The following is a 27998-nucleotide window of genomic DNA, read 5'->3' on the forward strand; positions in this document are numbered from 1 at the left end:
GAGCGAAGCGGAGGGGGAGCGGCGGGGAGCGCGCGGGACGCGGCCCGAGGCCGGGCGCGAGCCGGGGCACCGGGCGGCGGCGGCGGCGCGCGCCATGTCGTTCAGTGAAATGAACCGCAGGACGCTGGCGTTCCGAGGAGGCGGGTTGGTCACCGCCAGCGGCGGCGGCGGCTCCGCGAACAATAACGTTGGCGGGGAGGCCTCGGCTTGGCCCCAGCAGCCCCAGCCAAGACAGCCCCCGCCACCAGCTTCGCAGCCGCTCAATGGGCGGGGGGCCGACGAGGAAGTGGAATTGGAGGGCCTGGAGACCCAAGACCTGGAGGCCTCCGCCGAGGAAACCAAGGAGTTGCTGCTCCCCCAAGACGCGGGCGGCCCCACCTCGCTGGGCGGCGGTGGCGCCGGGGGCCCCCTGCTAGCGGAAAGGAACCGTCGGACTCTGGCCTTTCGAGGCGGCGGCGGCGGCGGGGGGCTCGGCAACAATGGCAGTAGCCGCGGCCGCCCCGAGACCTCGGCGTGGCCCCTGAGGCATTTCAATGGGCGAGGGCCGGCGGCTGTGGAGCTGGAGCTGGACGCGCTGGAGGGGAAGGAGTTGATGCCGGACGGCGCGTCCCTGAGCGACAGCACCGAAGACGAAGAGGAGGGGGCGAGCCTGGGCGACGGCAGCGGGGCGGAAGGAGGCAGCTGCGGCAGCAGCAGGCGGTCGGGCGGCGATGGCGGGGACGAAGCGGAGGGCAGCGGTGTGGGAGCTGGAGAAGGAGAGACTGTCCAGCACTTCCCGCTCGCGCGGCCCAAGTCCCTAATGCAGAAGCTCCACTGCTCCTTCCAGACCTCCTGGCTCAAAGATTTTCCCTGGCTGCGCTATTCCAAGGATACTGGCCTTATGTCTTGCGGCTGGTGCCAAAAGCCCCCCGAGGACGGAGGAAGCGGGGATCTGCCCCCGGTGGGGCACGACGAGCTTTCGCGAGGGACCCGCAACTACAAGAAAACCCTCCTTCTGAGGCACCACGTCTCTACCGAGCACAAACTCCACGAAGCCAACGCCCAGGTACGATATATGTTGCTCCTGCTTTTTCAGATCTTTGGGGGAAAGGTTTATCAGTTAAAACTCACTCTCCTGGGTGAAGACATCTTTCCTGTTGGGAGAGAGGTGTAGGGAGCTTAGGCGTGGGGGCTTCGAAAGCCTGGGAATAAGTTTTCAAAAGTTAACCGGGGGAGTTGGGGGGAGGGGAAGGAATGACAATTTTCTAATCGTAGCGCTGAATTTGATTTAATTTTTTTCATGACTCAGATTTCTTTGCCCGTCAGACTGAATCAGAAGGAAAGTTTAATAAGCGAGATGGAAGGTTTTAACCCTGTAAGGTTGGCTTTGTGGTTAGAATGGTATTAGCTGTGATTTTAGAAAAGCTGCTTTAATGTTGGTAGTCTTTTAACGTGGTGTTGGAAGTCAAATCTGGTAACTCTGAAGAATTAAACTCTTGCCTTAACCTTTGACGCTACCCCTTTTAGGAGAACATCCAACCGAGAAAATTCTTTTTATCATGTCAGAATAACGTGAAATGTGAGAGTAGTATGTAAATGTAGAGGAAACTCTTTGGATAAGACTTCGTGAATGATTATACTAAATTCATCTCGTTAAACTTTTTGTTGAACTTCTCTTTCCAAAGGTATGCTTTTGGTAAATTGTGGTAGTTTTTACTTGCTTCCTTCTCTCCAGATTTCTGTGCTGAGATTTTCTTTAATCCCCCTTTTCAAAAAGTTTTCATATAAATGTGGTTTACTTTAAACTTAGGATATTTGAAATGCTGAATGTAAAGTTATTTCTACCAACTAGTTGATTCGAACTGGTAGAGAATGTATTTACCAAAATTATAAGTTCTTAATTATAAAACAGGTAAACGGTACTTCAGTTCTTCTTAGATCTTGTCTTAATATTTCTGGGCTAAAGATAATAGTCTTATCATTTTGATAATCTCTTTTCAAGCCAAGCAGATGTTAATCAGTCCTCTTAAGACAACCTGTGGTTGTGGTTGGAATTCATTCTTTTGTATCGGTAGCCAGGCGTTGATTTCAGAAAGTCACCTTTCAGATACTAGTCCCTTTGTGTGTTGGAGTGATCTTGCTGTTTAGAACACTTTTAGTGGAGTTAATTAGGCACTACCTAATAACCCCATAGCCCAGAAATTTCTCAGAAGTTGAGACTTTAACGTTAAAGCATAGGGTTGTTTATCTCAGGTGGGCAATGGTAACAGTTTTTGCACAACTTTTAGTTGCCTAAGCCCTACAAGGAAGGTCATTTAAAGATGTAAGGCCCGGAAAGGTTAAGTAAATTGTCCCAAGTCTTACAGTTCTTGGTTATAAATGAGACTAGCCTTTATAAGGAATGTTGCAATGGAGGAAGAAAAAAAGATTTTGGAGTAAATCTAGGTTTACATCTCAGCTTTCTGCAATTACTAGCTTTGTGAGCTTGGGCATTGGAGTGCCAGACTTGTCTTCTGTATGCCAAACACAGATGTCCCTTATTTTGGCAAGTAATTATTCTGTTCCCATTTTACAGAAGAGAAGTCTAGAGGCTTCAACGCAGTATATATTCCTGAAGTTAAGTAGTGTGATGAGGTGGAGGGCTTGTGAAAATGAAAGTATGCTTTTCTAAGTGATGAGTTGGTTATTTAGAAAAATCTAAAACGACAATCAAACTGAGTTTTCTTAATTCGGTGGACCAGTTACTCTTCTTCATTGTAGTCTATGTAGGCAGATCTGAGTGGGAGTGCAGATTATTACAATTAGCTGCTTAGTGAACCTGGAATCAGAGGAAGGGCGAATTAGTTGGATAACCTTATGATAGACTTAGCATGGTGTATTCCTCTCCGCTAGGCATATATCTGGATTAGGGAATTCATCCCTAGGTAAAACCTTTTCTAAACTTAATCCCTGAATTATCCCTCCCTTACCCTTTGCCCCCTTGAAACTCCCTTTTTACGACATAATCTGCAGACCAACTTCTTTCTCTTAGGACATTATTTCATTAGACTGAGAATAATACAATTTAGTAAGTCATTTCTGTTTGTCTAAGGCTATTTATTGGTTCCCTTGATTGGATTTTGGATGTTTCCATCAGTTCCACTCTGAACTGATTCTAATCATTTCTATTTTCATTCTAAGCGTAGTTTGGGGTATTACCTTGTAATTGACCCCAGGTACCACCTATCGGATCTTTTTGTCTTGTTAATACATGAGTGACAGGTTCAAGAACTGACTTATTTCTTCCTATGCACAGTTAATAATTTTTTTTACATTGCCCTGCAGCTTTTGATTACCTGCAGGAGGCAGTATAACACAGTCTGTAAGAGCATTCTTGAGCTTAAAAGTAGGGGGACCTGAGTCCTAATTCTCTTTCTTGACAGGCAGATGAGTTAATTTCCAGTCATGTATGCAAAGTGTATATGCCAGCACCTAGTCACTTAGTAAATGATAACCATTATTTATTATCACCATTATTTATTTTCTTTGGAAATAACTAGCTCTGCGGTGGGGGTAGCTGGTCCCTCTGTCTCAATGTTACCAATTTTCTCAGTTTGCAAGCCACTTAATCTCATGGAATCATTCTTGATTCTAGAAAACAAACCAGTTTTTTCCATGCTTTTAGACACTTTGGCCATTCAGGTTCTTTGAACATTCTCATCGCACTTGCAGTTTTTCTCATCTTCATGAAGAATATCTTGCATGAGCTTTCTCCTGCCTTAAAATTACTGAAATAGTTTTGTAGTTCTCAGGCAAGAATTAAGTTTGAAGTTGGGACTTAGTTCATTCCCTTTATTCCCCCTCCCCACTTTTTTTCTTTGATTTTAAGGAGTCTGTTTTTTGTGTTTAGCCAAATCTTAGTATGTGAATAAGGGTTATTTTACTTACGATTTCTGTGAGGGAAAAATCATGGTGGTGGCCAAGAGACTGGCATATTTTGGGGGGGGGTGCTGCCTTACTACTTGTGGTTGGGATCCCTGACTAGTGATGGAACCTGTGTCCCCTGCAGTGGAAGTAACCACTGGACTGCCAGGGAATTCCCAGTGGCCCATTCTTAAAACCTTTGATGTTCTGTTATTTTGATGTTGATTGTTAAGGATTGCTCATGCAAGAGTCTACAGATGCTCTCAGAATCTGTTCTGTAGCGTTCTATTTCTGAAAAATCCTTTTAATTTATAAGGATTTAAGGGACAACATATAATTTCTGTTTTGAGTAACAACTGACTATATATATCTGGTTCGGTGATTAGCTTATATAAGATTTGACCGTCTAGCCCAGAGGACTTTAAAATTGCTTTAATAACATGGATTACCACTGTATCTTGGTTCAAATCACTTTTACCCAGTTGGGAAATTTTCATTGCCTAAATCACACATTCTGTCAACTCTTTCCAGTTTAGTAAGCCTAAAACGTGTTCAAGTGTGTTATTGTTATAAACTTAGTTAACCTTTCCAGAAAGTAAATACTTAATTCAGATCAGTGATCTGATTAAAATTACTAATTGGAATATGTTGGTGAGCAGCAAAAGCAAAGGTGAGACAGCGCTCCCAGACTTCTTTGCATTTGGCAAAAATTAAATTGCTTTTTAAGGATTTTGGAAGAAAGACTGAAAACCTTTCACTGGGAAGGAGAAATAGATATTACAGACAACCACGGAGCCATTGAATAACCGATTTGTATAATATTTATATAGGCTTTAGCAGTCATTCATTGTGTTTGTAAAAACTGATTCCTTTTCTCTTGTGTTTTTGACTATGCTTTATAATGTGTCTAGGGACTTCTTTCTCTCTCTTAAAATATACCTGTTAGGGAGATTCCAAGGCACTGAAGATAAACCTATGTAAATAAGACATTTTTCTGACCTCAAGAAACTTGTATTCTAGTAAGGAGAGAGAGACATTGCAGTAAAATGATAGCTACCATGTTAGAAATATATTCAAGTTACAGTTAAGATGCTAAAGGAAGTCATCATTCTATTTGTGAAGGTTGGGAGAAGCTTGTAGAATTGGCTCCTAACTTGTGTTAAATGAGTAAGTGTTGAAGAGGGGAGGGCATTCTAGGCATTGCAGTTGGAAACAGCTTGAGCGTAATGGAAATTGATGCCTTGATGTGTCTGATAAGTAGATGATTTAATTCAGCAGGATGAAAAATTAAGTTTAAGTGAGTAGACTGCAGGTTATGGATGATCCTTTCATGTTGAAATGATTGTATTTTTTCTATTGGGCAAACCATTTAGCAGTTTTAAGGAGAGGAGAACCACAATGAAATATGTGTAAGTTGATGTGTAGAAGCACCTGTTGGTATGTATGTGGTTTTTGAGGAGAGCTGGTAATAAAGCATATTTTTGGCACATAAAATTGGCTGGAAGTTGTAATCACCTGAAGACATCTACGATCCCAGGCCTATAGATCTACAATTTCTGGGGATAGTATTAATAGTTAAATTGCAAGAGAAAATGTCATCACTCAAGAGAAATATTGATTTCAAAGGAGATATTCCTTTCTTTATCTACTGACTTACATAATTTGTCAGTACTACTGGCAGGCATTTATTTTGCATCATGCTCACTATGGCCTTGTTTGTCCTCATACTAGAAATGGAGTTTGAGTTTTAGAATTTGGATTTGTAAATGGACATTGGTATTTTTATTCTTTTAGTATACCATTCCAGTGGGTTGCTGCAACAAAAGATTTTTATGTTTTTAATGCTTTTATTTTACACTTTATGTTTGAAATATCTTTTTTTCCTACTTATCCATTTATCAAAAGGGGACTGGAATTCTGGGTAGGGAAGTAAATACTAAGTACTTGATTAGCCAGTAACATTTTCTAATCATTTGTGAATTGACTACAGATAGCTAACTGCAGCTGAATTTCTCTCTCCCCCGCCTCTCTCAGAAGAATGGGGAGACTGGGTAGTGTGATCTTGGGTTCTCTACAGTAGCAGGTGTTATCCAGTTCTCCCAGCTGGAATGCTGTGAACACCCTATGATCTCCCTGCACACCTCTGCCTTGAAATCTAATTAATCACTCAAGTTTGGATTTTACTTTAAAAATTTCTCTGGGCTCTGCCTCACTTCCCCTCCCCCCATTACTGTTATCCGTCTTACCCAGTTAAGGTCCTTGTTTGTTGTAGGTATGCTGCACACTTAACAGTGGCTTGCCCTGGTCACAGTATTTCCAGTGTCATTCCCTAGTAATTATCCTCCACTTTGCTACCACAGTCATCTCTTTATCAGTTAATTCAGTCAGATCATTCTAAAGCTCTGTAGGCACCTATACCCTTGGTCTTTAATCTTGTGCAGGATTCAGATCTTCAGATAATCTGGTGCAAGTTATAGACACTTAGCTCCAAAAACATTAAGAGCATATTTGCATTTCTTGGGCTTTTTTGGATCACCTTGAAGTTCTTCATAAATCTAGAATTGTGAGGATGCCGTAGACATCCTTGGTTTTTTCTCATGCTGTCTGATTTGCTTAGAATCTCATCCTCTCATTCCACTCTTGCATCTTTCAAGGCTCTGCTCAGATCTTTGTTTCAAAAAAAGATCTCACCCAAACCCCTCCAAAAACTGGGTTAGGTGCACCACCTCTTTGCTCTCTTAAAGCTCTTGTTATACTCTTCAGTATCTTAAGAATCCTCCTCAGTAGTAATAACTTCAGGCTGAGAACAAAATCATTTTGGGTTCCCAGTATAGAACCTGTCTGATACAGACATTCATTTAATGCTTATTAAATAAGTGAGTAAAGTCAAGATTTTTCAAGCTTTTAGCAGCTTTTTCTCTGATTAAAATATTTACTTTTGGCCTCTCTGGAAATAAATTTGAAGATAGTAAACTGAGGATTTTAACCAAATGTATACTTCTATATTTTCTTAATTTTGGAAGAGTTAATTAAGGTCTCTAAAAATAATTTTACTTATGGGCATCTCCACAGGTAAAAATAACAGGAGACTTTTCATATTTATAGACTCTCAACACATTGTCTTTTTTTTTTTTTTTTTTTTTTTAGTCTGAATGTCTGTTTCCTCAGTCTCTCCTTGTTTATCTAGTTTAGACTAATGCTTGGCTAAGTTGTGTTTTCCTTTTTGGGAAAGGGAATAGAAATTTTTCCAACTAGTCTTTAAAAAAAATCAGTTCTGGAAATACTTAAACCTTTTTATCAGTGTATTTTTATCAGTGGTATCTCATGTTTATCAATATACTAAGAATGGACATAGAATGTTAAAGAGGGAACTGGAGAGACAGAGATGACTTGTTCTTAGGGACCTACCGTTATTTTTGTCTTTAGTTATTAGGAATTTATTTGGTTTAGCAAGTAATATTGGCAGTTTATTTTAGTGCTTATCCTGCTTTATTTTACCCATATCCTCAAATAATACTTCCCTTGTAGAGTACATGTTCTCTTGACTGGTAAACTCTTCCTTGTGGAGAGCATATATAACATGTGCTACAGAAACATGGCACAGTGCTGTGATCAGTCCTGAAGGAGAAACTGCTGGGGCTGTTGTAGCGTGTAACATTACTATTCTGTTTCAGTAGTAATGAAGAAAAACAGTTGTTGAATAGTTTGTTTGGCTTGTATAGCTTGTGTCAAAAGTGGAATGGACAAATATTTTGGTGGATAGGCTTTTCTCTTTAAGTTATTTTTAAAAATTAGGACATTTGGTGTGATAATGGCAGAGAATTACAGAAATTGGGCCTGGCCCAGAAATTTCAGAACACAGTGACCATGGCCTAAAATGACTGCTATGACATGGCCACTTCCTTCTTAAAGTGTTTTGAACTGCTTAATGCATAAACTTAAAGCACTTTTCTTGACTTGTAAAGGCTAATTCAGTGCTTCCACAGACACTTTACAATTTGCTGCCAAATTTTTTGCTCTTACTGTTACTACAGTATCTGTTAGAACTTTGAACCAAATGAGCTTTGCTGGGCAGGTATGACATGCACAGCAAAGCTTACTTTTAAGCCTGCATCATAGAGCAATGTAGTTTGGAAATTTTCTGTAGTCAATAGAGAGCATAAGCAAATTAATAATAAAAAGTCTTACTTAGATAGCCTCATAAACAGTATGATGAGTCTATAGAAAATTATAGCAGTAACAACTTTGGACATTTTTAGTATTCATTTAGTTCTTTATATAGTCTCTATAGTCCTAAACATTTCCCGTCCCTTTACTAAGTAGTTGGAAACTTCACAGCATACTGGTTTTATATACAGGTATAAAAGTTAAAATATCTTTTTACCTCACTTTCTTCCAGCCCCCAGAAGCAAAAATTTAATCGTGAATTACTTGATTACTTCATCTGTGGCTGTTAGCAGTTTTTGCTTACGATTGGGTGTCTTTAATAGGAAGAGAAAATAACTGATTTAGAATATGGGCCATTTTGGTATGATAGAGCAAGAATGTGGGGGTGGGGTTAGAGTATAAATGTGATTAATGATGCACTCCCCTGGGAAGCAATAGGGATGCTGCCAAGTGTCAGTTGGAAGTGCAAAGGGAATTCTCTCTGCTTCCTGTGCTTCATTCTATAGTGACCATATACTCCAGATTTGCAGGATTATCTCTAATGTTTCATTATTGCTGTGAAATACTGATGTGTCCTGGAATTCTGGCATTTTTATTCTGTTTCAGTTGTGATCTGGTTTAGTTTCAGGATTATATATGCCTGACCCACTGTATTCAGAATTCAGAATGGAACCTAATGTTTGTGGGATTAAGCAATACCCATGATGAGGTTGCTTCCCAGGTGATGCTAGTGGTAAAGAATCTGCCTGTAGTGCAGGAGACCCAGGTTCAATCCGTGGGTCAGGAAGATCCCCTGGGGGAAGGCATGGCAACCCACTCCAGTATTCTTGCCTGGAGAATCCCATGGACAAGGGAGCCAGGTGGGCTACCCAGTCCATAAGGTAGAAAAGAGTCGGACATGGAGAGAGTTGACACAGCTGAAGAACCTGAGCACAGAACAGCACACATGGTGGGGTTGAATGGAGATGTGGGATTGCTTGGAATCTCACCACCATTTGCAATATTGTATGAGAATCTTTTTGCATTCCTAACAACTTTGTTCCCTACGCCCTTTCCCCTGCCCCCCATTGTCTGTTCCTCTCCAGGCATATCAGTCCTCCCAGCATCCAACAATCCAGTATGTATCTTTTCTGTGTTTTTCCCAGACTCTGTCTACTCCATAGACCTGTATATATGTGTCTTATTATTTTATAGTACCAACTTGTATTTAATATTTTGTGCCAAAGAAAATAATCTTTAACACTTAATAATAGACACCTGCTTAACTTAGGGAGCTTATCCACCTAGTGCCTGGAGAAGGAAATGGCAACCCACTCCAGTATCCTTGCCTGGAGAATCCCATGGACAGAGGAGCTTGGCGGCCTACAATCAATGGGGTTACAAGAGTCAGATACGACTTAGCGACCAAACCACCACCACCCACCTAGTGACTCTGTGAGTAGGGCCTTATTTAGAAACACTCCTAGTACTTACTGCTTTATTAGTTTAAGAAAGGACACACAGTTAGTAACTAATGTAGGCAGCATTCCAAAATCTAGATCACATTCCTTTATTCTTGCTGTCAATACAGGAAATTACGGTAACGTAGTGATGCTAAACTGAACTGTAATGAGTAATTAAAAGATTGATAAGAGGGAAGATTATAAACATTAAGTATTTTGAGTTCAGGAATTTTACCTGATGGATGGTATTTATGATCCTAAAGAGAGAAGTCATTTTGAAAATTGATTGGGGATTTATATAACTGGGTATTCCTGTAGTTTGAATCACACTTTTTTAAATTAGGGTTTTACCTTACTTTCTCTTTCAGTTCAGTCACTCAGTCATGTCCGACTTTGCGACCCCATGGACTGCATAGTTAGATATGATTAACTTTGTTGACCTAAATGGTCCGACTCAGTATTTGCCAAGACTTTTAAAATTCGCTTTTTTTATAATGTTAAATAGAATGCGATGCTGAGCATATTTTAATTGAAATATTTTAAGTTCAACCAGAAAAACTACTGTGTTATTAGCAGTTACAGAGATAAGGCAGATTAATTTGATCACTTGACTTGTTGGATCTCAGTTCCCTGACCAGGGATTGAACTCAGGCAATGGCGGTGGAGTCCTAACCACTGGACCACCAGGGAATTCCCTGTTTTAATTTTGAATAATTCTCAATCCGTGTCTTCAGCTATATTTGGAAAGAGCATGATATGTGATACATAATATTCTTTAAGTGAAATTCTAGCCCTCAGGATGTTTCTATTTTTTTTTTTATGATAGTAGATTGCAGCAAGCTGTTTACACCCTTTCTCTTAATATTTAGATTAACACCTCAGTCTCAAAATATGTAATGATTACTAATAGATTAGTGTATTTGATAGTGCTTTTAAAAAGTTACATTGACAATGATTTATTGTCATTGATATGGAGGCTTTAAAAAGTAAATAAAAGTTAATGTTAATGTTTTCCATCTATTGCAGGAGTCAGAAATACCATCAGAGGAGGGATACTGTGACTTTAATAGTAGGCCAAATGAGAACTCTTATTGCTATCAACTTCTTCGACAACTAAATGAACAGAGGAAGAAAGGTATTCTTTGTGATGTCAGCATCGTGGTGAGCGGAAAAATCTTTAAAGCTCATAAGAACATCCTGGTTGCAGGCAGCCGTTTCTTTAAGACTTTATATTGTTTTTCAAACAAAGAAAGCCCTAACCAAAACAATACTACCCATTTAGATATTGCTGCAGTTCAAGGTTTTTCAGTCATCTTGGACTTCTTGTATTCTGGTAACCTGGTGCTCACAAGCCAAAATGCCATTGAAGTAATGACAGTGGCCAGCTATCTTCAAATGAGTGAAGTTGTTCAAACTTGCCGAAATTTCATTAAAGATGCCTTAAATATAAGCATTAAATCAGAAGCTCCAGAGTCTGTAGTTGTGGACTATAATAATAGAAAACCAGTTAACAGAGATGGCCTGTCTTCATCACGGGATCAAAAAATTGCCAGTTTTTGGGCAACACGAAATCTTACCAATTTGGCAAGTAACGTAAAAATTGAAAATGATGGTTGTAATGTCGACGAGGGCCAAATAGAAAACTACCAAACGAATGACAGTAGTTGGGTCCAGGATGGTTCACCTGAATTGACAGAAAATGAGTCTCAAGGCCAAACAAAGGTGTTCATTTGGAATAATATGGGCTCCCAGGGGATTCAAGAGACTGGCAAAACAAGGAGAAAAACCCAAGCTACAAAGAGATTTGTTTATAATATACCACCTAATAATGAAACAAATTTAGAAGATTGCTCGGTGATGCAGCCACCTGTTGCCTATCCAGAGGAAGATTTGTCATTCATCAAGGAAGAACCAGGTAAATACTATATTGAATATATACAGAGGTTTGTCAGTTTTTATTCTCATTTGTTTGGATATAATCTTGTGTGTATTATTAAAGTCATGTACATAAGAAATAGTAAATTTGAATCTTTGTAATAGAAGGGAAAAAATGACTCAATCACATATCTTATATAATCTTGTATCAAATGTAAGATTTGGTATATCTTAGTTTCTCTATACATGTATGTTGTGGGTTTCTCAAAGGTTGTGTTAACTAATCAGGAATTTGCCCATATTTTATGGCATGTGGACTCTATGTGTAGTTCTTTGATTTTCCTCGTCTGTAGCCTCTGCTCACTTTTTTGTACCCAGTGCTGGAAAAGATAAAATCTTTGGTTGTAATACGTGATTCGTTTGTCATTTCAGAACGTTTTTGAGATTTAGTTCGCATTCTTTACTGTCAATTTTTTGTAGTTAAATATTTGTCTTAGAGAATTTTGCAAAAGTTAATGGGATTCTACTTTGTTTAGAACCACTCACTGTTCGTTCTCCCCGTAAATCTTACAGAAACTAGAATGTTTTAAGTTTGTCCCACTGTTTCCTTATTTTCATTCTCATTTGCATTAGTGAAGTAAGAGAGGTCTCTGAGACCTTTCTCTTGACTATAAGAACCTTTACATATCACATCTTGTAGTTTTTTTTTTTTAATGAAGCGAGGCAGACCATTGTTGAAGAGTGAAAATAGATTTGAAACTTTAACATAATTGTCTGTGTGTAACTTACTTTTATTTGAAGTAATCCAGTGGGTTTGAGGTTTTCCTTTGTGGACCCCAGATTTGACCATGTCCACCACTGTCATATATCATTTAGTGCTTGTGTTGCCTCAGAGATCTGTAATTGTTCAGTGTCTGATTTATGTGATGGTGATCACCTGGGGATGAGTGCTTTCCGTTTAAAAGAATCATTGTTTTTAGTTCCCAAAGGGCAAAATGCCATAATCCTGTGAAATGATTTCCCTGGCTGTTTAGGTTTGGGTTTAGTTTTCATTGGTAGAAATCATGTGTAAATCAGTATACATGTATAATGAATACTGTTTGATGAGCTTTCCCCTCCAACTTGTCGAGTCTTTAGCAATAAAATCCCAAAGGTGGTTTCTTTAAAAGTATTAATGATAGACTTAGCAGCACTTTGTTTTGGCTTAATTTTTAATGTAGAAGATATTGAATCAGTTCTCAGAACTGCATTTTTTTTTTCTACTGCATGAATTACTCAGTTAACAGTATGGTGGGAGACCTATAGTGTATTTTAAAAAAATATATATAGGTGCATGGAATATGAGGAGTAAGATTTTTTTTGCATGGTAGTGCTAACCTCATTCTTAAAACTAATGCCACACATAATTGGAATGATTCAAAGAGAAGAAAAGCAGTATTAATTAGAACCACAGTGAATACTTTAAAAAATAACATTACTGGTGATTATCATCTTAGCAAGCAACTCCTAGCTGAGGTTTTATCAATGCACTAGGTCTGTCATAATTTTTGGTAGTCTAATATGCTTTTATCTTTGATAGCTTATAAAAGATAATTCTATTGTCTCATTGATGCCACCTTAATATCTGATGAACCTTGCTTAACTGAAATTTGATTATATCAGTGATGTGCTACATTCCTGCTGTTAAAGTTTTAACAAAAGTTTAAAGTTTTTGGTGCCTCTGAATCCACCTTCATTCAGTGGCAGAAAATCCTATAAGAGCTAGAACATGATATGATACAGAGCTAGGAAATTTTTACTGTAAAGGCCCAAGCAGTAAATATTTTGGGGTTTCTTGGTCGTGAAGTCAGTTACTTAACTGTCCGTGTAGTGTGAAAGCAGTCATAGAAAGTATGTAAACAAATGAACAGGAGTGTGTTTAGGTAAAGCTTTATTGCCAGCCCTTGGTGTAGAGCAGTGGGTCTTAATCATGGCTGCATGTTGGCATTGCTTGAGAACTTCAGCCATCATGATGCCTGACTGTCCCTGCCAGGGATTTTGGTTTATTGGTCTGGGATGTGGCCTGGTAGTTGAAATTTTTGTCAGCTGTACAGGTGATGGTGCTGAGAGTCACTGATAGAGGAAAGAGCCCAAATTGAATCAGGTTTTGTAAATGAGTTCTGCTATTTAACTATGTTACCATAACCAAATTAAGCTAAACGCTGGCCCCCAGTTTCCTCCTTCTTAGACTATGCTACTTTTATAGGGTTATTTTGAAAAATGACAAAATACAAAAGCATAGCTTTCGTGGTCATCTTAGTCCCCCATAATGATACCAGTGCCGTGTGCTGTGTACCAGATTCTTGATAGGTGGTCTAATAGCCTCAGCTCGACCATTTGTTTTCACGTAGGATGAGTATGATTATAAGGAAGTTACCTTATATTCAGCTAGAATTCGCTTCTCTTTAACTTCCTAATTCTGCCATTTTTAGTAGTATAATCTGAGCCTGACCTCTAACCTCTGATACCTGATAACCTTTCAGGTATTAACATTAAAAATTTCCCCTGACGTCCCCTTCTTTAGGCTAAGTGCCGTGCCTCCTTGCCGCCTTGTGAATTCCAAACCCTTTTTACCGCTTTCTTACCAGTCATAGGCAGTTTGTTGGCGCACAGGATTGACTAGAACTCCCCAGGCAGATTCTGAGCAATAAAGAAAGAACATAGTGGGTCTGTATTTACCAAGGTCTTTCAGTTACTGAAAATAGAGGCAGGTTCCATCTTTAGGACTGCCCAACATTAAAACCTTGGCAATTTATAAACTAGTGACCCAGTCTTTTAAAAAATTGAGGCTCATTTAAAACTTGTAGAAGTCCACATTACTGGTTAAACTTTCATTTTTATTTATTGAAAAAGACAAAACTTACAGTGATGTAATGCTTTTAAGTGTTTAATTTAGAATTCTTTATACCTAATCATCTGAAAAGTCATGGTGAATTATGCATTTAGTCTACAAGCAGTGCTTGATGTGTTTGGATTTGTGAGTCTCTTGTAGGAACTGTGATTTCCCAGATTCTTAAGCCTACTGTTTGTAGGCTATAAATAATGTTGTCTTCTTGCCATATACTATTGAAGGTGGTATTTGGGTGCTTCATAAAGAAATGTAAGATACTGAGATAGGGTTTATCAGAGGTTATATTCATAATGGTATTTCTTTAAAAATCTTAGGCTAGTATACCTATTAGCTGACTCTGCTGGGATTCCCTTAAAATCATTTTTGATTTGTACATGTAAACCTCAGATTAGAAATTAAATTGTATAGTGGCAAAAGTAACCAGTGCCTTAATTGTTTTACACAGTGTTTTCATCTATACTGTTGGAACAAGTCAGGTGTTAATCCCATTTTTTATCTACTCTGGACTCATGGAACGTGGGCTTTCTGAATCTGTATTTTGTATTGTTTATGCCAGTCACACTAGAAAGTTGCAGCCATTGTAAATAACTGTACTCTTCCTATAATACATTTGTATGTCTATGCATTCAGTAAGATTTTGAAATTTCTGACAAGAAAAAAATACAAATAAAATTTTTAGCAATAATAAAATGAGCTAGTCAAGAGTATTAATATGGTTAGCCTAATTAAGCTTTTTATTGGCTCTAAGATAATAAGCAGCCCTTCAGAATGAGGAAACGGTGGTTCTACAGGATGACAAACTTTCTGGTACTGAATTCTGAAAGGAATTCCTCCAGTGGGGTTTTATATAATTGACATCAAGACAGTTTTCTGAAAAGCATTTTCTAGTAAATACAGCAGTAGGTTATAAAATTGATTTTTGTCTTTAATAAAAGCTGGTAAAGTTTCATATAGATTGAATTTTTCATAATGATGTACAAATATTCAGATGCACAGTGGTTTTATTTGATCAAAGGATATAATTTAGAGTTTGTAAACAATCTAAAAGCTCCTTTCTCTCATCTGTACTTTTGTTTTGTGGCATTTGTGAATTTTTATTGATCCTTACAAGTAGAGTTGAAATCGGGTTTAAGCTTTAACATCTTCAATTTGTGTAATTGGGTTTTGGTTGAAAAGCATATAATTCAAATGTATAGAAAACAATTTTGAGAGAAGAATGCTCAAACTATGTCTTTAAGATACCCTAATGAGTCATATTTGAAGTAGTGAATTATTACTTCTAATAAAGTTGTCTACCAACCAGTACTTAGGCCCCTAATGTATTTTGAGTGACACTTGATACAGGGGATCCCTTCAGAGTTTCCAGAATCTTGAAATGCTTTCTTTCTTTATTTTACTTAATTTGGCTGAGTTGATCTTAGTTGTGTGGGACCTGACTAGGCATGAGGGCTCAGAACATGAGGTGTTAGTAGCCCTGCAGCATTGGGATCTTAGTTTCCCAACCAGGGATCAACCTGGTGTCCCCAGGTTGTCTGCAAGACAGACGCTTCACTGGACCACCAGGGAAGTTCCTTGAAATGCTTTCTTAATGATTGGGGGTTTTTGTTTGTTTATTTGTTTTAATTTAAAATATTTTTACAGCTTTGAACATTGGCCATCTGATTTGAGACTTTTCCATATTTTGGCCATGCCATATAAAATTACTGTATGAGCTACTTAAAATGTTTAAAAACCATGGAACCTAGACTTAGTAAAGATTTGGACTTTGGACTTGGTTCTGCCACTTAACTTGCCTTAAGTTTATCATACAGAATGTCTCTATAATTAGAAGGAAAGAAAATTTTATAATTATGAAATCTTGAAGGCTGTAAAAATTAACCAAAGCTTTTAAAAATTCATTTTGGCAACAAAACCTGATATTCAATTGGCAGCAAAACCAATTTGTATTTTTTGCTTCTTTCCTTAAATGTGAACATCCATATGTTTTGTTGCAGAAATACGTTTTGATTACAGGATGCCACCCTTGGACCCCTCTGGGGGTATATCATAGTTACTACTTTTCCTAAAATCTGAAAATGTATGTATCCTACATCTTAACCCAAACATTCCATATAGCAGGTTTATGGGCCTGGATTTAGTTCTTTCTCAAGGAATTCCAGATGTACTGCCCTATCTTTCAGGCATCCTTTTGAGTATATTATGAAGAACGAGTTACAAGTCACTTTTCTTTAGAAACTGTTACAGTTGGGTAGTCAGTGGTAGTTTGAAGGGCTGATGCTCATTTTAAAAAATAAATGTCCACCATTAGCTAATGGACTGTCAGTTATACTAATGTAACACTTCAATATTTAATCTTAAAGGATGATAATAAATAACTGTATGGTAGTAGGAATATTCTGCCATCTTTTTTTCCTTCTTTATTTTCCTCTGCCTAGTGTTCCTTTCCATCCCACTCTGCCATACTTGATCCACGGGATGGCTGCATTAGTGATTATTCTTTTCAAGTTATAAGCATTAAGGAAACAATTTGTATGGTCAGACTGTTGAAGAACTGCATGTTGAAGAAGCATTTTGTGGATCAGTTTTAATGCTTTCTACCTGCTGAGGGTATTAAGTTTTCTAAAGCCTGTTAATGTCAGCCCTTGAGAATTTTTTAAGACTGAATTTTTTATTTCTGATGTAGCCTTCTGGGGTGACCAGAAGTGTCATAACCAAATACTACTTTTCTGGGACCCCAAAATGACTTCCCACTTCATAAGAGGAAATTTGGTAGTAAAATTTTTGAGTCCACACGAAACTGAGCGAACAGGTTAGATGATATTGCTGTCAAGATTGAGAACTTGTTCACAATAGGATGGCTGTGAGGTAGAAACGTATCAGTGTAATGTGATAAATGTTAAAATCAGAAGTATGGCAGAGTGTGGTGGGGGAGGTTCCTGATTTCTCATTAAGAGTTGAAGAAAGCTTCACAGAGTTGGATCTTTTGTGTAGGAGTTTGCCAGGAGAGGGTGCAAAGTGGCAAGAAATTGAAGGGAGTAAGTGAATAGAAAGGGGAGTGTAGTAGGTATAGTGAGGTGGGGTCAGTAGGTTAGGGCCAGGTAGTAATTCTCTGACATGGTAATAAATTGTGAATTTTATTTCACAGACTGTGAGCAATGAGAGGTTCTCAATTAGAGGTGCAATCTTGCTTATTTATTTGCCTTTAACATAAAAGCATTTGGAAGGTGTTATTCATGGATTGAAGTGGAATAAGTTCTGAAGAGACCTGTTAAGGCCTGGTCATGAAAGAAATAACAACCTTGTTTGAATAGGAGCAAAGGAGAAACAGTGAAGCCTAGTCTGTCACTTGAATCATCACTGAGTTTGGGGGTAAAGGGAGACTACAGTTTGTTGAGTCTCAGCTGCCATAGAACTGTCAAGGGTGCTTTATATAATATGTTTGCAACTGAATTTACTCATCACTGAAAAAGGAAAAAAATCTTGACTGCAATGAACAAAGGAAAAAAAATCTATAACAGTTTATGAAATAAAATTAGACTTAGTCCTCAGAAGCTGTCTCCAGAGAAATTTGTTTGCTTGTATATATTTACAAGAAAACAAAAATTGAATAGATCTTAACTGAGTTTTTGTAGGACGGAGCTATCATTGTTTCTATAACCTCTATTTCTGATGTGCTCTCGTATGTCATTCTTTTCAAGAATATTTGTGTTTTAAGAAAATCTGGATTAGTCTGCACCTGCCTCATGTGTGGAATTTTGAGAACCAAAACAAAACAGGAAGACCTCCTTCCCAACGTAGTTTTGTTGAGCACTTACAGGCAGGTTCTGTGCAAAGCACTAGATGCTTCGGAAGTGACCCTTGTGCCCTCTGTGGTCCAAGAGAAACCTATAACCACATGCCCCAAGATTAACCTCGTTTAATGACATCATGATTTATGTTCCACTTTATAATTTGTACATTATTTTTGTTTACTGATGTTACTTTTCATAGCAACCTTGTGAAGTAGGTAGATACTGCTATTCATTTCCTTGTGGAGAAAATAAAGTTATGATTGTTAAAATTTTAGGAGAAAGTAAAGGCTGAAGTTTCTACCATGTCGTCCTTTCCATTGGTTGGTAATCAGGTTTTTAAAACCCATGAATGAGATGTCAGAGAAGAATAAAAAATGAATTCAGAGGTGGAAGTTGCTTCAAAGAGACAAAAATGTATATAAAGGACAATGACAGCTTATAGTTAGGTACACTTAAAATTTTGGAGGATTTTTTTTTTTTTGAGGGGGGCGTTACACTGGATCTTAGTTGATGTGTGCAATTGTAAGCAAGGATTGAACCCCAGGCCTCCTGCACTGGGAGTATGTAGCCTTAGTCTTTGGACCAGCAGGGAAATACCCAGAGATGTTTTTATTAAATAAAGAGATTAATAAAGTGAAGGTTGGTTTGCTACAGAAGGTTGATAGTTTTTTTTTTTTTTTTTAAATTACAAAAAAAATTTTTTTGGATGTGCCACATGGCATATGGGATCTTTGTTCCCTGACAAGAATCGAACCTGTTTCCCTTCTTCCCTTGCATTGGAAACACAGTCTTAACGCCAGAGCAACAGGGGACGTCTAGTCCCTGTAGATAGGTTTATTTATTTTGACTTAGCAGTATCACTGAATGGTATTAGTATCACTAGAAAAGTGAGTGAGTATAATTTAAGATGGGTATACTTCTGCACCCTTTCATTTCCAACATTGCAGTTGTACCTTTTTTTAATTGCCTGCTTTCGTGCCAGGTTTGGTGCTCATGTTGTCAGGAGGCAGTGTAATACTGTTAAGGAACAGTGCAGCACTCTGCAGTAGCTTTAGTTTCCTCTTAAGGTTGAGTGAGGATAAGCATAATCTTACTGCATAAATATGTAGTGACATTTAATATGTTGTGTATATTTGATAATATATGTGTATATATTCTTACTGCATAAATATGTAGTGAAATTTAATGTGTTGTATATGAAGATTGCATAAAATCAGGGGTGTATGCATAAAATCATTATGACTTTAGCCATAAAATCAGGGGTGTATTTTTTGTTTGTTTTGTTTAGGGGGAGGATCACCTATTCACTGGCAAAAATGCATTTGAGAAGGATTTCCATGGGAAGGTCATGAATGTCATTTATCAGGCTTTATTTTTTAATGTACTTGTTTATGTGTGGCTGCACTGGGTCTTTGTTGCTGTGCAGGCTTCTCTAGTTGCAGGGAGCAGGGGCTCCTCACTGCAGTACGAGGGTGGCTTGTGCAGAGCTCTGGCTTTAGAGCACACTTCGGTAGTTACGGTGCACAGGCATAGTTGTTCGGTGACATGTGGGATCTCCCTGGACCAGGGATCAAACTCATGTTTCTTGCATTGGCAGGTGGATTCTTTACCACTGAGCCACCAGGGAGTTTATTTTTTAACCCTATGCTTTTTTGAGAAAATGATGAATACAGAGTTCATATAAGTTTCCAGGTGGTTTGAGATAAGATACAGCAGTGATAGCATGTATTGATTCCTGAGTTAGGTGTGCTTTTATGAAAGCTATTGTCAACCTGGAGGAGCTCACTTGTTTTGAGATTTATTTTTGATATCAAGAACCAAGTAGTTGATGCCTTTCAAAAGGGTTTTAATATCTGTAGTATGGATATGACTTGTTCTTGTACACAGAGTTTGTTCAGTCACTAAGTTGTCCCCAACTCTTTGTGACCCATTGGACTGCAGCACGCCAGGCCTCCCTGTCCCTCACCATCTCCCAGAGTTTGCTCAAACTTATGTCCGTTTGAGTCAGTGATGCTATCTAACCATCTCATCCTCTGCTGCCCACTTCTCCTCTTGTCCTCAATCGCAGCATCAGGATCTTTTCCAGTGAGTTGGCTCTTCATATCAGGTGGCCAGAGGACTGGAGCTTCAACTTCAGCATCAGTCCTTCCAATGAATATTCAGGTTGATTTCCTTTAGGATTGACTGGTTTGATCTCCTTGCTGTTCAAGGGACCCCCAAGAGTTTTGAGAGTACCACAGTCCGAAAGCATCAATTCTTAGTGTTCAGCCTTCTTTATGGTCCAGCTCTCACATTCATACATAACTATTGGAGAGACCTCAGAAAGAATTTATTAGCCATCTAGTAAGGTTTTAGGTTGAGGTGAACATTCTGTACTAGTGTCCATGTAGGATTAAAGATCACAAACTAAATCCTAATACTTCATAGATAGGGTAGGAGACAGGGAGTGTCCATTAAGAACTAGCTGAGGAAAGTCTTCAACAAATAACTATAGAATGTTTATAAATAGAAACACCCTATATTTACAAACCTACTTGGCAGAATTTTAAGAAATGCCCTGTACACACTTTAGAGTGACTTTTTTTGAAAGATATTTTGAAGAGTAACATTGTTTGAATGATTTTCAATTTTTTTTTTTGAAGTTTTTTTTTTTTACTATTTTTGGCTGTTCTGGGTCTTCCTTGCTGTGTGCAGGCTTTCTCTAGTTGTGGTGAGCTGGGGCTATTCTTTCATGTGGTTTGTGGATTTCTCATTGATTGTTGAAACACATTTAACTTATCAAAGGAAAGCAGAGTCATTAGATTTCAATTAATTTATGGTTTATGGATGTTTTAGTAGTATTATATACCAGAAAATTGACAAAATTATTCTTTTCTTCCCCTTATATTTTTGCTGTACCATGCAGCTTCTGGAATATTAGTTCTGTGACCAGGGATTGAACCCAGGCCATGGCAGTGAAAGGGCTGAGTTCTATCCACTGGTCTGCCAGGGAGCTCCCGAGATATGTGAAGTTAAAACTTAATAACAGGTTGCAAAGGGCAGACTATTCAAGCCAACAGTTAACAGCACCTATTGAAAAAGCCTTTTAAAGTCATGCATTATGATAAATACTGGGAAAATAAAATCCTAGTTAGTATCCCTGCTATCAAGGAACAGGAAAGGATGAGTGTCTGTTTACTGTTCCTTCTTTACACGTAAACTACTTGTTTATTCTCCTGACTTCCAACCCTTTTACTCTAGGGAGTAACTTCACATTCTACATTTAATGTTAGAGAAAATAAAAGCTAACAGACATGTAGTTTTTAAGTGTCTGTCCTCCAACCTCTCTGTGTATGTATATTGATTGTCTAATGCTTCTGGATCCCAGACTTTCTAAGAATCTTACAAATTTGATAATTCCTTCCTTTGCAGTATTTCTCTTTGCAGTGTCGTCTTTTTCTTAATGACTCCTCCTTTCAACATTTAAACATGTTTCAATTTTCACCTTAAAAAAACCCAAACTCTTAACCTGTGTCTCACTCTATCCCTTTACAGCCAGATTTTTCATTGTCTGTCTTGTGTCTCTAATTCATCTTCTATTCATAACACAAGAGTAGACTGTAGCAGTGGGATGATGCTAGATTCATAAATTATTGTTGTTTAGTCATTAAGTCGTGAGTGACCGACTCTTTTGCTGTCCCATGAACTGTAGCCTGCCAGACTTCTCTGTCTGTGGGATTCTCCAGGCAAGAATACTGGAGTGGGTTGCCATTTCCTTCTCCAGGGAATCTTCCCAACCCAGCGATCAAACCTGAATCTCCTGCATTGGCAAAATAGGAACCTGAATATTAGGAAACTTGTATTGTAAATTAAAGAATTTTGAAGATTATCCTAAAAACTGGTCAACCATTGAAGATTGTTAAGTAAAGGAGCACCATGAAACTTGTGTTTTAGGAAGATCTTTCTGGCAATGTTGTGGGAAATGAAGAAAGTATTGTATCTTGGAGCAAGGAGACCAAGAAACTGTTGAAAAGAACTGTTGAAAGAAATCCAGGAGAGTAATGATGAGTTCCTGAATTAAGGCAGTGGTAGAAAAAAGAAGAGATAAAACAAATTCAAGGAAAATAATTACATCTTCCTTTTACAAATGTAGGAATTAATCTTCCTTTACAAATCTAGTATTAATTGATCTTTCCAATTCTGAACCAGTGCAGAAACAGTAATATTTTATACATCTAGCACTTAGTACTAGCAGCTGCAGCTATCTTTTGGATATCAGACACATACTTGGCTTGCGTTAACTGATTAAATTTCTGTATCAGATCTATGATACAGGTGGATGCATATGAGGATATTGAGGCATGTGGTCATACAGGTGGAGCTAGGGTACATAATTCACCTTGGCTCTAAGGCTCATTCTAATCCAGTGTGCTATTATTCCTGTGGCTGAAAAACATGTCTTATGTATGCTTTTATGCCTTGTAGTGTTAAGCACATAGTAGTTACTCAGTACTTGCAAATAGCCTCTATTTAGTCTGCATAAGAAGCATTTCCAAGAAGAGAGGGGCGTTTTGGGTGATGGCTGTGGTGTGGTTATAAATAACATACTTCTCTATCTCCTTTTCAGATCTGGATGGTGCTCTACTCTCAGGGCCAGATTGTGATAGGAATGTCAGTGCAAATTTGTTGACTGAAGCCAGCTCTGGTCAAGAAGGAGGTGATGCTGGTAGGTACAGTAGAATTTTAGCAGGAGTACCTTTAAGGATTTGAAGTTTGGGAATGTGTATGTGTTTATCAAGGACCTACAGCAGTTTCTTTTCCTTAAAGGAAAGTGTTAGGTATTAATATAAGCACTTTCAATCTGTGGCAGCTAATGTTAATTATAGAATTTAGAAGACTGGTAAATACATGAATAGGTGTTTCTTTTTCTTTGAAGGAGACATGTTAAAGCTCTTAAATATCAAAAGCAATTAAGTTAATAGATTGTGGCTTCTAGCTAGTGTATAGATGGCATGAGAATGGTAATTATCAGAATGGTTGACTAGTGTATTTTAACTAACTGTGATGTAAAATAATTGTTTGTTGATGACTATAGAAAATACCAATTCTAAATAGTGATATTTATAACTGCTTTGCAGAAAGTGTCCTGCACAAGAAGACAAAGAATCCATGAGTATTCCAAAGAATAATATAGGTACATTAAAAAGGGAGAAAACTTTCTTTATAGAATGTCATGCTGATAAATATAGAAGAATGATAAAATACATTTTTTTGCAACCTCCGGGGAGGTAGTTCAAAATCATCATTAGATAGTGAGCCACTATTGCTAGGTTCATCCCGTAATGCCTTGGTGAAGGTTTGTGACGGTATATTCCATGGTCTCAGTATCATCCATCTTGATTATATCACTGATCCAAAAAAAAGAGATATTTGCTTGGAGATAGTTGGAAAAGTGAATATGTAGTACGGTTTAAATGATATTCCTAACAGTATAAAAATTCTTGGATGTGATAAAGGCACTATAGTTTATGTAAGAGAAAGTTCTAAAAGATACTGTGTTGAGGGGTAAAGTGATGAAGCATGCAAGTTGTTTTCAAATAGTACATAAAAGGTGTACATGTGCATCCATAGAGAGAAAGCACTTGGCAAAACTAACGTGTTGAAGAAAGTGATAAAATTTCTCTAGCTTTAGAAATCTTTTAAACAACTGGGACAACAGTGGTACTCCTTACAGAAAGTTCTCAGGGGCTTGTGAATGTGCAGTGTGCACAGACCAAAATTAAGCTATAATTCTGAAGAAACTGCCTTAAGGTGGTTTCTCTTAACTGTTGAAAGAAGTTACAAAAAAAAAGTTGTTGTTTTTTTTTTTTTTAATTGGCTGCTCTGGGCCTTCTTTCCTGTGCACGGGCTTTCTCTAGCTGCTGAGAATGGGGGCTTCTCATTTTCGTGACTTCTCTCGTTACGGAGCAGAGGCTCTGGGTGCATGCTGTGGTGCAGGGGCTTAGCTGCCCCGAGGCATGTGGGGTCTTCTCGGATGAGGGATCAAATCTGTGTCCACTGCATTGGCAGGCGGATTCTTAACCAGTGAACCACCGGGGAAGTCACTGAATGGTGTATGTCTTGGACATTAAGAAGCACGGAGATGAGTCGACAAGCACAGTCCTTGCTCTTAGGGTTTACTTTGTTTTGCTCTGATTTGGACAAGAGCTCTGAGTCATAAACTCACAACTTTATTTAGAAGTGTGAAACTGAAAATTGATTAACCTTCACAGGCTGCTACTCCCAACCTTCCTCCTCACACACACAAATGTGGTGTCTCACTTTACCCCAAAGCAGTGTTACGTTACAATTAAAATACGTAATTATGGATTCAGAGGACTTTCCTAACATTAAAAAACAGTAAGTGAAAGTATTCTCAGTACAAAACAGTTTACAGAAGTAGTAATGAATCACAATTTTTAAATACATTAGAGATTTTTTTGTATTGTGGATATTAATACTTTCACTTTTTCCTTAAGAGGGAAATCTTTAAATTCTTTTAATCTTTATAAAAGGCAATGTGTTTGGCAAATAGATGTAGAAAATTGTATTTTCTATATTTTCTGTAAATTCTTAGAAAACCCATTTGACAGGCATTCTTTTATAAAATTGTGTGTATGGGAGAAAAATTGCTAAATTCCTACACAAGTGTGCTATGCTTATATCTTAGGAGTGTTCAGGCTGAGGACAGAGTAAGTGCAAAGTGCAAAGGCTTTGAAGTAGTAGCCATTTTACCGACGTGGAATGGCACAGAGGCTAGTGTGGTTGGAATAGAATAACCAAGGGTAAGGGCTAGATCAGTTAAGGCTTTGTAGTATATTGTTAATCTTTGGCTTGTACTGTGAGTAAGATTGTTAGTCTTAGCAGACTTTTTAGTTGGAGTAGTATCTGGTTCTGATTTAAAGTTTTTTTTTTTTTCCACTTTTTAAAAAAATTTTTTCGTTTATTTTTATTAGTTGGAGGCTAATTACTTTACAGTATTGTAGTTTAAAAAATCTGACTGCTGTGTTGAGAATGAGCTCTCTAGGAAGGCACCACGGTGTGAGCTTGGAGACAAACTGATGGCTATTGAAAATAATCCAGAGGCAACAATTGATGATGAGTTGGGATAGGGTGGCAGTAGTTATGGGGGATTCTGGGTATGTTTACATTGCCAAAGGAGTACTTTCCAAATTTTTATTTAAGGATGAAGTTAGAGAGATTTTGGTAAACTCCCAAATTCATTATTATCTTGCCCTCCAACGTGTTTGAAACAACAAACAGGGGTCTAATAATTTAAGAATTTTACTTTCGTAATTACCCTATATTTATACTCATCATCCTTAGCCCACCTTTTCTGTACTGATAGAAGACTATCCCATTCCACAGCTGGACTTCAGGGTGGTATAAGTCTTCAGTGGGAGAAACAGCAACAAGTAAAAAGGTAGTTTCATGTAGTCTCAACATACCATTAAATGGTATTTTTACTCTACTGAATTTTTTTTTCCTGTGTTTAAATTGTATTTTAAACTTTAGTTTGTCATTTATTCTAATACCAGGCTATTGTAAATTAAAATAATAAGGTATGAGGCCATCTCAGTTTTAAACTAAAATAGTTTTTTAATATATCTATTTTATATTAGGCTGTTGTTCATATAATGATGCTCGTAAAATAGTTTTATATCCATCTTTTTAATTCCAGTAAGAGTCATCTTAATTACCATCATTATATCAAAATCACTTTTTAATTGTATTAGGTCCTTCACATGATTTCAAGTATGGCCTGATGCCTGGCCCTTCTAGCGATTTCAAGTATGGATTGATACCAGGTACTTCAAACGATTACAAGTATGGATTGATACCAGGTGCTTCTAACGATTTCAAGTATGGATTATTGCCTGAATCTTGGCCAAAACAAGAAACTTGGGAAAATGGCAAGTATTAGTCAAAACATCTACAGAGCTCTTAATACTGTTTTTATCAATTAATTAAAAGCTTCCACATTCTGGGTTTTAAAAAACTCAGATGGTAGTAGCCATACAATAATCCCTATTCTCAGGAATAGGCAAGCTTTTGACGAGTTTTGTATAATGTATAATAATAAGTGCTTTTTTTTGTTGTTTTTAATTCTCAAAGGTGAATCATCTCTAATCATGAACAAGTTAAAATGCCCTCATTGTAGCTATGTAGCCAAATACAGACGAACACTAAAAAGGCATTTGCTCATTCATACGGGAGTCAGATCATTTAGCTGTGATATTTGTGGAAAACTGTTTACTCGAAGAGAACATGTAAAAAGACATTCCCTGGTAAGTAACTTTAAGTGGTCATTGAGATAAACTGTGTTTAAGATATTTTAACACTATTACCTGCAAATTTTTGCTTTAAACAATGAATGTTATTTGTGAAACTAGTACTGAACTTCATACAGAAAGATAATAGTATATTTACTCTGTTAAATGGGAGGTTTAATTTGAGTGGTTCAAATGTATTATATTGTCTGTACTGTCCTAATATCGGATTTGTTTTTCACCTTTTCAATTAGGTGCATAAAAAGGATAAAAAATACAAATGTATGGTGTGTAAGAAGATCTTCATGTTAGCAGCCAGTGTTGGAATAAGACATGGATCTCGGCGCTATGGTGTTTGTGTAGACTGTGCAGATAAATCACAACCAGGAGGACAAGAAGGTGTAGATCAGGGACAGGACACAGATTTCCCTCGGGATGAAGAATATGAGGGGAATGGTGGAGGAGAAGCTGATGAAGAGCTGGTTGATGATGGAGAAGATCAGAATGATGCATCTCGATGGGATGAATCAGGAGATGTTTGTATGTCTCTTGATGACTAACTGACCTACTATACTCCTCAAGGATGCTGCATTTGGACATAATATGAATCAACAATTTGGATTGTTGAACTTGAAGGCTTGCAAAATATGGTACATGCTGGATGGTAGTTACATTGCTGTGAAAACTGTAGGGTCAAAGCCTTATAGCAAAAAAAATTTTTTTTTTATATTTGCACAGGACTGTACAGCAAACAACCTTGTGGTTGAATTACATGGAGTTCACACATCTTCAGTCAGTTATCAAAGTAAAAATATTTTTTATTTATAGGATATACAGTAAGTATTTGGATCCTCTGAAAATATAATACCTGTTCTTAAAAAGCTTACATTCATGTGCCACTTTAACATGAATGAAGAAAATTCATTTATTAAGAGTACAGTGACAGCTGACCTAATTACTCTGTCCATCAAACCACTCAGGCTAGTTTGTACTAGTAGAGTTTTGTTTCTATTTTTATTTTTATTAATTTTATTTTTTTTAATACAGATTTTCAGTGAGGGGCCTTTTCAACCCCATTGGTTCTACTTTTCTGTATTTTTCACTTTATTTTGCTTCATAACTTAAACCAAGTCTCTTCTAGTCTTAGATATAATTTCTCAATTTTGTGCTGATGGGCATGTTTATAAGAACTGGAGAGGTAATTTATTGGAATGAACTAACTGACTTCCTCCATTCCCCCTTTCCTTTCTGACATGAATTTTACTACTTTACAAATGAAGAATGATGTTGCAAAGTACCATGGCAAGGTTGACAAATACCACTAAAATGATTATGATTTAAAAGTAACTTTCTTCTGCTGCTCTAATCTGATAAATGGTTACTATATGATGTTTTCTGACAAGGCATTTGGTTTTGGGTATCTGTTACTTTGGCACTACTCCTGTTTGCTTCTTTTTATTTTTGCCAGTGTACTATACCTCAGTCCTATTTCAAAAGACAGAAGTCTAATTGAAAGAAAAGTCATAGAAATAATAAGTAAAATGATTTGTTTTATAATTTATCCTCCATGTCCAGTTTGGTTAGCTTGTTATGCAATATAAGTGAAATATCAGGTTTTTACTCCTGTGCCCTTTTATCATTAAAATGAACACGAAAAGCGCAT

The 27998-nt window shown here is 37.6% G+C and overlaps 1 protein-coding gene across 1 annotated transcript; it reads left to right on the plus strand.

Annotated features, from left to right (window-relative positions):
- The first annotated feature begins 4 nt into the window (after nucleotides 1–4).
- On the plus strand, nucleotides 5–27997 carry ZBTB10 (zinc finger and BTB domain containing 10). Its single transcript, XM_020891161.2, has 6 exons — nucleotides 5–1045; nucleotides 10518–11406; nucleotides 22654–22752; nucleotides 25802–25978; nucleotides 26181–26353; nucleotides 26590–27997. The coding sequence occupies exons 1-6, from the start codon at nucleotides 95–97 to the stop codon at nucleotides 26893–26895; spliced, it is 2595 nt and encodes an 864-aa protein (XP_020746820.1). The 5' UTR covers nucleotides 5–94; the 3' UTR covers nucleotides 26896–27997.
- Nucleotide 27998: the final 1 nt, after the last annotated feature.

The sequence above is a fragment of the Odocoileus virginianus genome, chromosome 15, assembly GCF_023699985.2.
Source record: "Odocoileus virginianus isolate 20LAN1187 ecotype Illinois chromosome 15, Ovbor_1.2, whole genome shotgun sequence".
NCBI lineage: Eukaryota > Metazoa > Chordata > Mammalia > Artiodactyla > Cervidae > Odocoileus > Odocoileus virginianus.

Bases quoted from the DNA above. Each gene is read 5' to 3' on its own strand.
- ZBTB10 (XM_020891161.2), top strand. From the start codon at position 95: ATGTCGTTCAGTGAAATGAACCGCAGGACGCTGGCGTTCCGAGGAGGC. The intron at 1,046-10,517 runs GTACGATATATG...CATCTATTGCAG, and splicing joins TCCACGAAGCCAACGCCCAG to GAGTCAGAAATACCATCAGA. The intron at 22,753-25,801 runs GTAGGTACAGTA...TAATTGTATTAG, and splicing joins TCAAGAAGGAGGTGATGCTG to GTCCTTCACATGATTTCAAG.